Source organism: Astyanax mexicanus, chromosome 2 (assembly GCF_023375975.1).
Source record: "Astyanax mexicanus isolate ESR-SI-001 chromosome 2, AstMex3_surface, whole genome shotgun sequence".
NCBI lineage: Eukaryota > Metazoa > Chordata > Actinopteri > Characiformes > Acestrorhamphidae > Astyanax > Astyanax mexicanus.
Genome location: NC_064409.1, coordinates 52,911,018 through 52,926,067, shown reverse-complemented (window position 1 = coordinate 52,926,067; position 15,050 = coordinate 52,911,018). Strand labels below are relative to the sequence as shown.

General features: G+C 37.2%; 1 protein-coding gene across 9 annotated transcripts in view; it reads right to left on the bottom strand.

Moving 5' to 3' along the window:
* The window catches only part of si:ch211-272n13.3 (ankyrin repeat domain-containing protein 26), a 32,044-nt gene that overhangs the window by 13,319 nt on the left and 3,675 nt on the right, over nt 1–15,050 (bottom strand). For 5 of the 9 annotated variants that reach the window (XR_007437820.1, XM_049474539.1, XM_049474538.1 and 2 more), the window contains 18 exons: nt 14,924–14,960; nt 14,755–14,827; nt 12,840–12,900; nt 10,316–12,456; nt 9,649–9,799; nt 9,491–9,555; nt 8,488–8,587; nt 8,042–8,131; nt 6,660–6,805; nt 6,491–6,566; nt 6,342–6,386; nt 5,385–5,699; nt 5,162–5,242; nt 4,986–5,047; nt 3,769–4,608; nt 2,067–2,299; nt 664–849; nt 389–419 (listed from right to left, as the gene is read on the bottom strand). Coding sequence is in view for 8 of the 9 variants with exons in the window: in XM_049474539.1 (XP_049330496.1) it covers nt 389–419; nt 664–849; nt 2,067–2,299; nt 3,769–4,608; nt 4,986–5,047; nt 5,162–5,242; nt 5,385–5,699; nt 6,342–6,386; nt 6,491–6,566; nt 6,660–6,805; nt 8,042–8,131; nt 8,488–8,587; nt 9,491–9,555; nt 9,649–9,799; nt 10,316–12,456; nt 12,840–12,900; nt 14,755–14,827; nt 14,924–14,960 (4,733 nt within the window). In the remaining variant the exon portion in view is untranslated. Of the gene's footprint in view, nt 1–388; nt 420–663; nt 850–2,066; nt 2,300–3,768; nt 4,609–4,985; nt 5,048–5,161; nt 5,243–5,384; nt 5,700–6,341; nt 6,387–6,490; nt 6,567–6,659; nt 6,806–8,041; nt 8,132–8,487; nt 8,588–9,490; nt 9,556–9,648; nt 9,800–10,315; nt 12,457–12,566; nt 12,761–12,839; nt 12,901–14,754; nt 14,828–14,923; nt 14,961–15,050 lie in introns of all 9 variants that reach the window. The other 4 variants (XM_049474545.1, XM_049474543.1, XM_049474542.1 and 1 more) reach the window with 4 other exon arrangements.

Here is a 15,050-nt window from a genome sequence, read left to right as displayed (position 1 = left end):
TTACTTGTAGCCTACAGTACATAATGAGTTACTGACTAAAAGTACACTCTTAAAAAGGCATTCTTCAAAGATTCATTAGCAAAAAATAAAAATAAACAAAATATTGATTTCTAAACTCTTAAAACTTTCAGCCATTTCTCATTTTCTGCAAATAAATGCTCTAAAATAAAATATTTTGGACTTTGGGAGAAATGTTTTTCGTTGTTTATAGAATAAAACATGTTTATTTTACTTAAACATACACCTAAAAATAGCAAAATCAGAGAAACTGATTCAGAAACTGATTTTTTCCCAGAGCTGTATATATAGCATATACAGCCCTTTAGGAACAACACTTCAAATACTGCTTCATACAACATTACTCAAAAATGTTATATTAAGATCTTACCTTTTCAGTCTTATATCTTGAGGATGGATACCTAGTCAGAATCAAAGAACACAAAAACAGTGACCACGTTTAGATAAGCCAGCTCATATCTGCTGTATGTGGATCACTGGACTACAGGGACAACCTGGGTGGCACAGTCAACAAATGGCTGATGGTACAATGCAGTATCTGTTCCATACTTCACTCTGTACCACTCGGTTATGTGGCATCCAGCTACAATTTAGTCATATGATATGCATTTAAAGTGTGAAAACAATGGCATACTGCATATGTACCTTCCTTCATCTTCTGACACCTCACTTAAAGAACTATCGTCAAACACAGACAGGGGGTCTCCATTACGGTGGTTCACAGGGAAGGGAGGTCTAGCCTGCTGTGGGGCAGGGACACGCAGAAGGTTCCCCTGGCTACCATGAGTCCTCTTCTGTTCATCTTCATCTGCTGGTGTCCTCCTGTTTTTGCTGGGGGATCACATTCATCATGAGGGTGCAATGATTTTACAACAGCTGGACACCACCAGTCTTCAATAAAGGATATGCTAAGGTAACAGTAGGCTGGGTGTTTCTGATGAAGTGAAAGCCATATAACAAGAAAACATATAACAACAGGATATAAGGTATGTGTGTATTCACACATACCTTATGAGTTCTGCCTTACTGCTAAGATACAATTTGAATCAATCAATTCAGTAACCCTTTTTAGTAGGATCTCTGCACAGCAGTGCTTGCAAACAATTTCACCACAACTATGTACATAATTCTCATTGTATATATACTGTTTTTAATAGTTTGTTTGTTGTTTTACAATTTGGGTCTCGGAAAGTGGGATTATTCAGATTTTTCTTATTTGTTTGCTATATTGTGTTTTTGTGTTGTGTCTCATTACTACAGTCTTTGGCTGCCACTACACATCAAACACTGTCCAGGTGTCCCAGATGTTCCCATTTCAGAACAGAAAAAAAAAACAATTTTTGCATAGAATTTAATATAAGTTCAATCCCACGATTCTGCTACAGTTTCTCCAGTTACATTTGTGTATTTTGTCTATTGTTTTACTGTCTATTTTAAAAGTATTTTAAACTATAACACTGAACTGTACTACATTTACTGCTATATAACTGTGGTGAGATAAAAAAAAAAAAAAAAATTGGAAAAAAAAAATCATTGCAAGGTAAGAGATTTATATTCCCAATTCAAAAAAAGACTCTTTTACCCTATACTGCATTTTTAGTATCTTCTACAAAAAAAATATGAAAACCTGGATATGAAATATGAAATGACCAGACTAATATAGCTGAAATATGCAGCTTGATTTGGACAATTAAACAGGATTAAATATCTGATTTAAATCACCCCTCTCTTTCAGATCATATGTCAGCCTAATAACTGTAGTTATTTTTTACTACTATTTGTTGATATTTAAATAGTTGTCCAATGACAGAGTGATGGTGTACAAGAAATTTGAATCTAATCAAACAGTTTACATACTAATTGACCATACTGTGATTTTCTGTAAAGAACCTGTCACATATATTGTTAGTGGAGTTTAACGGTGGCATTATTAGAGATTATGTATGTAGAGATTTGGTAAACACTAATATATGGCTGTCAGCAGAACTCCTCAGGACATCTTTTTGGAAGTGCACTAAGAGCCAAATGTACCATTCAGCAAATCTTACCTTCTTGGGCTTCTTGTCTGCCATCTTGGTGAAACACTATCCCTTCCCTCCAAACCATCATCCTTCTGTGGAGAGCCACGGTCACTGTTCCCTTCCTGTTCAGGTATTGGTTTGCTAGTGTTGGTTTCTGCTTTCTTTCCTTTTTCTTGTTCAACTTCAGGCTGCTTACTGGACTCCCATAAAGCAGTGCTTTTAGACTTCACTTTCATGTCATCAGCCTTTGCCACACCACTCTATAAATAAAAGAAAACTCTTAGTTGGCATCTTGCAAATTTAGTAAATGTACCTGATAAATGTACTTTACAATAAAACAAGTTATTAAAGCATTTAAAAAAGTGTGTACATGCATAATTACAACAAAATCCACCCACATATTGACAAGATAGAATGAAAACCATGAAACAATTCACACCACAGTCTTCTTTTTGAAATGTTAAAAGAAGCCCTAATAAAGAGAAACACTTCAAACCAACAACAAACCAAAGAATGCCAACAAGATTGAATGCATACACACAGACAGACATGAAAGATCTACTACTTAGGAAAGATGAGAGGTGTTCTTCAAGCAGCTGAAGCAAATGGTGAGTGACACACAACAGCTGAAGTGTGAGGAGAGGCCTGAAAGACGGCTAAGGTGTGCCATTTCATAACCTGACACCGGGGCAAAAATCAAGCTGTTAATTATTCATCACTCTACAGGCCAAACTCAAGATGGCAAATACGACCAATGCAGTCCAGGACCCACTTATCTATTAATCTATTAAAAAGGGAAAACGAGCCTAGATTAGATCAGATAATCAGTCAAAAGTGACTACATGGTCTGTATAGGCCACAATTCTTGCATTACATTTTTGAAATTTCAAAATTCCTTGTTAAAACGTCTATTCCACACTGCTCTTCAGGTTCAGGTCACATACACTTAATAAAAGAAGTTTGATGGCATGTGCTTCAGTAATGTTCTGAAATGTAGGAAACATGGTCGTCACAAAAACTAGGTTAGACATATTGTGCAATATATAAACATAACCTGATTAACTAATATCACCCGTCATGTCATTTTGTATGTTTAGTTACGCAGGAATATCACCCACTCACCAATTTTGTAGCCAGTTTCACAATGACAAGCAATATTGTACAAACAGGGCGGACTGAGATAGTTAAAGATGTATTAATTAAGGCTTATCTGTGTTATCCATTTAAAATATGATTTTAAACCTGTACTTTTTTTTAACCTATGATTAAAAAATTTTGACAGGCAGTAAGAAAATCTACAACTACTAATAACTAAAAGGTCATTAAAAAGGGTGTAATTGCATTATTATGAAATTATATAATCAATATATTATTTGAATAAAGTCCTGTTGAAATAGCAATTATTTGTTATTTGTCACTAATATACTTTATACTCTCAATGTCAATATCACAAACTAACACACTTAATACATTCTTTAGTCTTATATCAGCAGGTTTAAGAGAATAATGAAGTGATAACATGTAAAAAACAGGTGACAGTCAAACGAAAATTGAAGACTGAAAACACAGAAGAAGTTAGCAGGTCTTTAAGCGACAAGAGTGATACAGAATTAGTAAAGTAATGGAAAAAGAGAGAGAGAGAGACAAATGATGTGACGACTCCTCTACAAAGCATCTGAATTGCATTGTCCTTTTTTAACTCCAAGCATGCAGCTCTCCAATTCCCTACCTCACTTATGCACTTCTGTCGGCCCTCCTCAACCTCTTCCTCTGAGTTGGAGGACTGTGCTTCTGATTTTGAGAAAGGGATCTTCAGCTCACTAACAAAACGGACTGGGCTACTCATAGCTTCTTCTGTTAACTGTTCTTTTGCCAGGTCACATGTCACAGGCAAGCCAGTATTTGCTTCATTTTCATTTGCTTCAATGGAAGGATTTGCAGTGTGTTTGCACGCTTGGTCATTGCGTTCTGTTTCTTTAAGGAGCTCTGGAGAAGGTTGCTGAATGTCTTCGTCATTGGTGAAGTCATCATGAGGAAGATCTGCCTCGCTGTCATCTTCATCAGTGGGGATGTGGCAGGATGCTCCTTTAGGTTCTTCTGAGCAGGACTCCTCCACACCAGACTCTCTTTGTTCAGGGATCGTTACCAGTCTAACAGTTCTGGCTCGGGCAGCCGGACGTACAATTGGCTCTCCCTCATCCTCACTAGAATCTTCTTCTGATGCACTCTCAGGAACCGCTGTTTCACTCTCCATCTCTTTCTTTGCTTCTTTACTCTCTTCTTCTTCCAACTCTACATCTCTGGTAGACTCACACCGTTCATTCTGCTCTATCTCTCCAAATCTTTCTTTTAGCTCAGCAGCCACATTCTTGTACTGGGATTTTGTCTCCTTTTTCTCAATTTCAACCCAGATTTTCTCGTACCGTTGCTCCCAGGTAATGTTACTCTGATCCTCCTTTTCTTTTCCCTCCTGCTCTTCTTTTTCATGTTCAGACGACTGATATTTAGAGGGGCCTAGGTGATATGGCCTATTTACATCTAACTCAGCTGCTTCTAAAAGCTCTCTCTCCTTTGATTGCAAGAGTGGAAAAAATACAATAAACACTGAAAAATCCAGACAACAGGAACCAAGCACCACATAATCAAATGAGACCAAAAACACTTACTTTTATAAAAAAAAAAAAAAAAAAAACATAGGTAATACTGTGCTTGACGGATGGTTTTAAAGCCACAGAAACTACTCATACATTTGGTTATATAGAGCTGGTTAGAGCAGCAATAAGTCATCTCTATATAACAACATCAGACAAATATAATGGTCTAAATAATGGAACTGGTTGAACAACACATTGTTTAATATGAATATACAATGATAATGATAAGTTTCCATGTCTTACATGGAACTGGCACAAATGAAAAAGTCAGAAGATGCTGATCTGTACCCACCATATCTGGAGGTTCACTAGCTTCAGAGCTGCATTCACTTGCTCCATCTTCTGGTGGTGTCGCTAAAGCATTAGAAAAGAAATAGGACAACAAGATATTGTGTGTTTTGTATGAGTATGTTTGACCTTTGGGTGAACTAACTTACAATCAGTAATATGGTAAGCAAACATATTTACCAGTTTCAGTCTTTACAATGTTTGGCAGTGGGTTTGTTGCTTTCGTTGGACTGGAGGTGTTGTTTGTGTCCCAGTCCGACTCTAAAGAAAAAATCGTATTTTCAGTGGATCCATTATTCCAGCATTTATTAATATCCACAAATCAATTCTTAAAACATGTCCTTTACAAAGTGTTGAATAATGTGTTTTTCTTGAATGAAATCATCAAAATGGTAGCTCTCACCTTCATCACTCTCTGGCTTCTGAGCAGAGTTCCTGTGGGTTCGAGGCTGAGGTTGAGGTTGTGGTTGGGACTGTACTCCAGGGTGAGCTGTGTGGGTCCGTGGGTTCGGCAGTGGAGGAGTTGCTGTAGGAGAAGGTCCCTTTAATTCTGGCCTAGCAGGTTCCTGTACATCTGGACTAGAGGTATCTGGATCTTGCTCCTGAACGACAGGCAGGGCCACCGGAGTTTCACCTGCTAACTCTTCATCAAGTTTGCAGGCTGGAATGTTTTTACTAGCCCTACTGGTGGTGCTAGCTGAGTCCCAGTCTGAAGCATCTGTGTTGAGAAATACACAATGTTGAGTTATGCAGAGGCTATAACAACAGTCTACATAGTATCTATAATGATTTCTCTTTTTACTAAAACTCATTCATTAGTCATTTTAAAATTTTAATATCTAACCACCTTCACACAGCCTCTCCTTGTTTTTACTTAATCTTATTTATTACTTATTTATTTCTCTTCTTTTTATTTCTTTCATTATTTTATTTTTAAGAGTTTTGTATTATTGCTTTTCAAGTTGAATAGTTTTTACTATTATTATTCTTTGTATTATTAATCTTTAAAAATTATTTTTAATTGTATTATGTAAAAGCTAGTTTTAGCCTTATTTTACCTGTTTTTTGATCTTTTGATCTTAATTTCCTATCAATTAATCGATCAATTAAATCAAATAAATCAATAAATTTTTTATTCTTATTTCTATTCTTATTTTTTTTAATCTATTTTTATATTTTATTTACTGTTATTTTTAAATAATTTAAATGTAGTTATTATTGACTTTGCCATGTCAATTCCTGTATTTGTAAATGCTCGGCTACATTGAAAATGAGGGTTGCCCTCAATGTACTTCCGAGTCAAAATATAGGTTGACTGATTGATTGAAAACATTTAGTTTAACAATAAAAAAAATATTACCTTCAAGATCATCAACATCTCCTAAGCCAAGTTCCTCCATAAAGTCTGAAAGCAGAGAGGACATGAATAACTGAATAAACTGTTAAAAACAAATTACTACAAATAATAACATTAAAATGTTTAAATAAAAACAGTTCATTTGACATTACCTGTTTTCTTTTCAGCACCTTTGGAATGCATTATTGTACTCAGCACTGATACTGGCTCTCTGTGAATAAGGTTTGGCTGAAAAAAAGAAAGAACAAACAATTCTTCTTTTGAACCAAATCACCTAAACAATGACTTCCTACAAAGCCAACAGGCATGCTGCATGTTTACCTGCTTTTCTTTATTATTTTGGTCATTTTTCACTTCCTCATCCTCTTCATCATCCTCATTCTCCTCCTCCTCCTCCTCATCCCCCTCCTCTTTCTCCTCCTCCTCCTCCTCCTCCTCTTTCTCTTCTACCTGACTGTTTTTTAAAACTGCAGTGGTAGAAGAAATAAAAAAGTTAAGCACAGGTTGAGTGAAAAATATATAGATAAGTAAAATGTAAGTAAATAAAAAAAATAATAATAAAAGGTCCACATGGACAACCAAAGCACAAGCCTCTATACTGCAGCCAGCTTGTAGGCATGCACATGCAAAAATCAAGATTTCCACAAGGCGTATGAGCTTTTATCTGATGTGCAGGGAGAACATGATGGCAAATTAGTACATTTATGTGTAAATGAAAAATTAGTTTAAAAAAAAAGATCTGGCAGCATCACAGGCTACATTAGCATGTCTTTATTTAAAATACATAATAATAAAATACATTTCTAATTTCACCCCATTTTCTACACAATTTGGAAGACCTAAATCCCAACCCCCTTTAATATTACCTCCTTCAATCACTAGTAATGTCTCTAACATTAAGAGGGTGAAGACTAGCACATGCCTCCTCTGATACATGTGAAGTCAGCCACTTTTTTTTTTTTTTTGCAGAATCACTAGAGAGCCAGCATGCCTGAAGCAACAGCTGAAAGATGCCTATGCTGACCAACATCACTCTAGTCTATCCAGTAGTCTAGCCTTTTACCCACCGAGATAGTGCAAGGTCAATTGCTCTCTCAGACTCTGGCTGCTGATGGAAAGCATAATGATCTGGGATTTGAACCAGAGAGCCTCAGGTCATAGTGAGCATGTCTTTTAAATTAGTAGGTTGTGAAATTAAGCAACTTTAGTTAAGCAAGTTACTTTAATTTTACTACTTGGTGAGCCATCATAGTCGATTAAGTTTTAATATATACTATATAGATAAAATAGCCATAACAGTAATATTTCCCTTGAAACCATCAGTTAGTATCATATACACTAGTGGTTCCCTACTCTGGTATCCCAGAGTGTATGATTTGCGATAGTAGAGCAAGAAAACTATAAACTAAAAAAATATGCAACTTTAGGGCCAGAGTTGGACACCACTCTAGAGGTGAGTAGCTCAGGGATGCTGGTGATCGGTGCACACAAGCTCAAACTGATTCCAATTGTAAATTCTAAAACATAAACTGATGTGTTTAACATGAACACTGACAAGACCTAAACAGACACAAAAAAGTACAGACTGACACCTGTAACTGACATGCGTAAAAATGTGATGCGATGAAGTAGGAATCGGGGGTTATGGTTATTTCTAGTCCTGGAAAAGAACAGGAGATCGTGCAGCAATTTAATTAGCATACCCGCTGCTTTCTGGCCTCCAGGCCAACCAACACTGCTGAATACCCTACTGTGCTTCGATCCTCTTATGAAAGACGGAATGTAAAGCAGGGCTAAAAAGGAATTTGATTAAAAATGACTATATAATAAAACCACAATACCTATTCTTAACTGTTTTTATTATAAAATAAAATGATCGTATTACTATTACTATGTTCCTATAGAACATTACTATGTTCCTTTGTGCCAAGCTACCCATCATAACTATAAATGCTTACAAAATGAAATGCCTGATAGTCAAAAGTTGAAGCAATGAACCACAGCAAAACTCTGAATGCTTCCTAAGGCATGAAATGGTTGCATAGATGGCTTACTGTGGCAAAGCTTTAATGTCTATCAGTTTAAATCTGCCATTAAAAAAGTAATAAGCATGAAGTAAAAAGACAAGAAATGCCTGTAGCCTGCATACCTTCATTGTTCTCCTCACAAATACTGGCCATGGTTTTATGGGACTTGGTTGGGGAGCTTGATCCATCTTGAGTTTTTTTCCTTGGGCTGTCTGAGCCAGACTGAAAAAGCAGAGTGTGAATCAGATTAAATTCACTTTAGATAAACATTGCATAACTGTTTACAGCATCTGCAATAACTAGCTGTATTCCAAACTATGATGCACCTGAGGCAGCCTGTATTTCTGGTTCGCTATGACACAGAAGGGCTGTTTTAAAAGGTCCTTTGGTCCCCAGGTCTTTTTTCAGCTTCAACATCATTCTTAGTTTTTTCAGCCAACCCAAAATAATCATAGATACCAACTAAAGAGCTTAGGTTTGATATGGGATGTTTCACATCAATGAATCTGTCAACAACTGTTATCTATGACTCAGACTTGGTCATTGTCCTCTGATGGGCATTGTATGACCCTAGAAGGTGATGCAAGGCAGAATGCACTGGACTTGGTAAAGTTGGGTTTGGTAGACTACCTTCAGACGAAGATTCATCGAGTTTCGCTACAGTATTCTGCTATTTCAGGCTGTTTCAAAGGGAAAAGAAGACCTTTGTACACAGATTAAAAATGCAGTTTTCATTTAGAAAAATACAGAAAATCCAACAATCAGTTTCCCATATGAAAGTGGCAGAAAATTAAGCATCCACAGCAGCGTTTGTTTTAAAATACATATTTCTGAACATTTTTAATTAATCCTGGTTTCCTTGAAAGTGTACACTTATTAATTATTGATTATTAAGTACCACACAATCTTATTACACTGATCCAATTCTGCAACCTGTAGGCTAATTAAAAAAAAAGTCTTTATAGGACAGTCCTACCAATGACCTGCCCTATCTCAGCTGTAGCCTAAGCTTTGGAATGCACTGGCTGTAATAAATTACAGCAAGACTGGTTTTTACACATTGAGCCATTTGGATGCTGTATATTTTCAAAAAACAGCACGTCTAATTTATTCTCTTAGACTAACCTCTGAGTCCCAAGGGGAATCTTCCTCCTCATCTTCCTTTTCAATGCCCAACTCTGACATAAAATCTGAAAGGCAAATATAAAAATAAAACACATAAAAAAACGAATGTCTTGCATCCATTGCATGTAATGAATGAATGAATATCAACAAACCCATACCCCTTTTCTTATCCTGAGATTTTTCAGCTTTCTGAGGATTGTCATCCTCCTCATCATGCTCAGACCCTTCTTCGTCATGGTCAGTTTCTGCTTTATCATCATCCTCTGCTACATCATCCTCCTCAGATTCATCTTCCGAAGATACGTTCTCCTGGTTTTAGATCAGAAATATTTTTTAAGGGATTTATTTTTGGGGCAGACCAAAAGAGGTGAGACATAAAAAACGTACAATAGATAGGAAACTACATGAGATGAAACAGTTTCTTTTATTATGATACTTGATATATATTTTTAGGACATTTTCACACCAGCACTTTTTAGCTTGGTTAAATTTGAGTCTGGTTCATTTTTGGCTCTTGTTGCGATTCATTAGGACAAGTGTGAATACAATAATTTCATTCAGACTAGGACCAAAACAACTGCAGAAAAACCCTTAAGTAGAGGTGGTCTTTGTTGTGAGCACATGATCTGACCTAGAACAACATGCTTAAACTGATTCGAAACAGAGGAAAGGTGTGAAAATGACCTTACAATAAACACTGATGACATACAGGCCTACTCATTTTGACACTACTACCTTCTGCTAAATAAATCTATGAACACCCACAAACTATGCAACTACACCCAAGAGACCACAATCTAAAACTTTTTTCTTTTTTCTAGGTACCTGCTCTGATCCCTTCTCTGAAATATTTTGATGCATGGACTCATCTAGATGCTCTTCTGAGCTTAAATTTTCGTGTTCTTCCTTCACAGCATCCTCATCAGAGTGAGAGTTTAAATCAACGTCATCAATGTCTGTATGAGGAATATCTTCGTGAAACACCACGTGTTCTTCCTTTTCAGCTTCAAGATCATTCTTAGTTTCTTCAGCCAACCCAAAACAATCATCGATACCATCTAAAGAGCTTAGGTTTGGACTGGGATGTTTCACATCAATAAATCTGTCAACAACTGTTATCTGTGACTCTTGGTCATTGTCCTCTGATGGACAATGTATGACCCTAGAAGGCGATGGGCTGTGCAAGTCAGAATGCGCTGGACTGGGTGAAGTTGGGTTTGATAGACTACCTTCCGACGAAGATTCATCGAGTTTCGCTACAGTATTCTGCTGATCCTCACTGTGGTTGTCGGCACTCAATTGAATGTCACCAGTCTCTTCAACCAGGGAATTGTCTTGTGAGTCATCAGAGTTACTTATTTCTGTAACTTTAACAGTCCTGCTTGCAAAGTCGTATTGCATTTGTTGAACCTCACTATCAGAATCCTGATTTTTGTCTTCTTCTTTGTCGCTTACATTCAGACAATGCTCTGAATCATCACTCTGATCATCATCATCATTCCCAACAATCATAGATACTGGTATATGCTCTTCATCGCCCTGATGCTTAACTGTCCCGTCCTCAGAACTAATAGTTGTCTCTAGTGGAGAACGGTTATCTTCAAGCAAACTGTCCTTATTTGTATCATCATCGTCCATTACAATAGCTAATGTGTTACCATCTTTCATCTCTTCTGCTTTTTCTTTATCAGAGACAGAGTCCCAGGAGTTGTCAGAGCTTTCAGGTTCTTCCTTTTGTCCCAGAAGTGTCAAGAATTTTGATGATTTTTTTGTATCATTGATTTCTTCTTGTTTATCATACTTATCTTCATTAACATCTTTATCATTATCCTCATCACCACCATCATCATCATCATCATCATCATCACTACCATCACCATCAACACCACCTGTGCCATCATGCAAAACCACACCATTATCTAAATTTAGGTCAGAGGTGGCGGGATGTTCTTCATCACCTATATCACCCTCGTCATATTGACTCTGCACGGATGTAACATTTGCTTTCTCAAATTCTGGGGTATCCGCCTCAAAATGTGCGTCATTATCAACAGTTTCACTTTTCTCAACTTCTAAAAGCTCTTCATCCTCTTCATCATCCCAGTCTTCATCCTCACCATCATCCTCACAATTGCTCTCAATTCTGTTGTTTCTTGGTGTACTGCCAGAACTCTGAAGAGGTGTCCTTAATGCTCCTGTGGGATTTGAAAAATGATCTGAAAACACTTCCTCCTCATCTGAGATCCTTGACTCAACCCTGATGGCAGACACAAGACAGTCATCTTCTACGTCTAAAGCTCTTGGAGCTGGACTAGGGCAAAGTGGAGATTCAGGAGCAACATTTACAGTGACATCACTTGTAAATTCAGGAACTTCCTCTTTATCAATTTTCACACACTCAGCTCTTTCATTAAAGGCACTCTCCTCCTGTAGACCTGTTTCTTCAATGACTCCTGACTGCACATTTCTAGTAACACCGTCTTCTTCCAACAAATCTACAGCTGACTGCTCAGCCTGTACTTCAGCTTCAGCATTCAGATCAGATTCACTGACCTGCACACCAGACTCAGGGATCTCCTCGCTGCCTTTCACTGCTGTGAACTTTGCCATCTCAGGATCCTCTATGCCTTTATCAGGTACTTGTATTTTTGCAACATCTGCATCCTTTTGTTCCTCCTTTTCCCCACCACTTTCTTCATCTTCCTCATCCTCCTCACCAGCATTATCATCCCCATCCTCCTCCTCCTCCTCCTCCTCCTCCTCCTCATCTTCTTCTTCTTCATCGTCATCTTCTTCCTCATCATTATCCTCCTCATCTTCTTCTTCATCATCATCATCATCCTCCTCCTCCTCATCCTCATCTTCGTCATCCTCTTCACCTTCCTCTGATTCTTCTGCAGGACCTTCTGGGCTCCCTGTGTCCTGTTTGCTGCCACAGGGCAACTCTGACATTTCTGCCTCATCGCCTGCATCAAAGATGTTGATGGAATGGAATGGAAGGCAGTGGATGGGGAACAGGATAAAAAAAGACAGTTAGGAAAACAGACATACTGAGAGAAACAAACTGGCAAGTTACCTTCTGGGAGCTGAAGAGGGGTAAACGGGTCATCTGGGGTTTGGAAGGTTTGGAAAAGGAGAGAGAGGCTACAGGGTTCTGGGAAGAGGAATTGCTCGCAGGGAGAGCCAGAGAACATGCCATAGCACTGCCCTCGTTGTTAGGCTCAGACTCACTTCCACTCCAGGATTTGTCTGCATCCCGTTCCACAACAACTACAGGGCAGGGATTTGAAGTCAAGGCACAAGCACAAACTAAAACGAGGTTACAGTGAACATCTGGATCATTACTTACCCTCCTTCCGCTCTCTCTTGGAGGCACTCATAAGTTTCTTTAAGTTTACCTTTTGAGGTTTCTGTAAGGAAAACAGATCAGAAGACAGGTTATCTTAAAAGTGAAATGAAGAATACATTAGCAGTTTACTAAACACTGGGAATTACATAAGATGCCACCATACTGTATGAGCTTAGTCAACAGGTAATACCAGCCATGCTAGTCATGTCTGTTTTAAACTACTCTTCTTATTGATATCATATTATTTTGTTACATGTAAATATTTGAAATATTTTAGTTTGTCTTAAACTAATTATTATTTTACTTACACGAGCAAAAAAGGGGACTGTGTACTGGCAAAAACAATATGGAAACTTGATTCATATAACAAAACAGGTTAAAATTCAGTACATTGTTTTATACTGTAATACTGTCAGCAAGATGGCATATTGCATTTATAAAATTCTAGGAGATTATAACATCATGCAATCATATGTATAAATATGATTTTTTTATTCAACCAGAACAGTGTGATCTGAGTCATCAGAGTTTAAACAAAATCAACAAAATCTAAATCATGTTTGTAAGAACTGAAAATGTACTTTACACCTAATCAATAGGAATACACTTTTACATATGACTTGCCTTCAAATAAAAAATATATATATACCGGTATCCTGGCAAGACACATATATATATACAGTAAAACAATAGTTTCTAAAAGTTGGCTTCACTGAAAGGTTTTGCCAAACTATAAACAAAGCTTTTTTATATAATATTTTTACCTTTAAATCCTGAATAGTGTATGCTAGGGGTGAACCTCATGAGTATTTTGGTAGCTTTCTAATCTGATCTGACTATTTTTTGATTACTTGATTAGTCATTATTTCTGCCATGCCATTTATTTCTTCTTTCTGTGGGTACGGCTCCTTATCCTAGCTTTATCTATTGCTTTAAAACAAAAGAAGCTAAATGTGATGTTTATATGGCCTTTTAATGCACAGAAGACAATCAAACATGAAATGGTCTGATATTTAGAAAGCAAATATGCAATTTGTTGGGTCTGTTCCTTTTGATGACCAGACTGAGTGTGAACGAAACGAGTGAGCAGCCCTTAACTTTTGTGTAGTGCATTGCAGTTACAAATTAATGATTAGTTGACACTGAAATTTGTTGACAAATGTTTAAAATCTACATGTTCTAATCAGTGCAGCCCTAGTGCATGTAACTAAAGTACTAAGCACATACTGAGGCCCAGTTCACACTTAATGTGCAACCTGGGTGATTTTGTTGCAAATGACTGCAAAGCATATAGTCATACAAACATGTGACTACTCTACCTCAGTAACTGCTGTGATTATATATGTTCTATATGTTACAGTATGTCACACATCTCTGCACCTTATCCCCACTATACACTTTATTATACCGTATCGGTACTGCACTGTCCTGTCTTTAAATTGTCTCGTCTTTTGTATTTATTGTTATTTAGTGTTATAATTTTATAATTTTATGTTGCACTGTCGTCACTCCTGCACTTTATGTTGTCTATTGCTTGTGGTTCTATGTTGCACCATGGTTCCGGAGGAACGTAATTTCATCACACTGTGTACCTGTACTCAAATGTAATGACAATAAAAGCCTCTTGACTCTTGACTTGACTTGCTTGTGACTGGATTTCTCGTATCTAATCCTTAGCAGTCCGAAGACTGTCACAGAGTCTTCCATTTAAGCGCAGTGTTTTGCCGTCAGGAGCTTATCAAGATGCTTTGACTTTCACATTACAATAATAAAGTAGTCTCTGACCACCTCTGAATGTGGTTTGAGTGATCAGATTATGATGCAGTGTGAATGGGGACTGAGAGGAAGCACACAACTGCTCCTCATATGCAACCAGTTTCACAAAGATTGTCACCTGTTGTGTACACACAAATACCTTTGGGCTTAAATCAAGCTCATCATCTTCATCAGTAGAGGGCCAAGAATCAGCAGGGCCACTTTTGGAAGCCCTACACATTAACATTTATTAAAAAGTGGACATAAACACACACAAACATTATAAATTACAAAAAAATACTTGAAAGCATTTCTGTATATTTCCTTACCTACTAATGGAATCTGCATGAGAATTATCCTCCGTATCTAGAAAAAAAGTGGTAGCACATTAGATATATTTTCATATGACACTGTTGTTACATTTAAGATGAGAATGGATTTCAGATGCCATAGTGT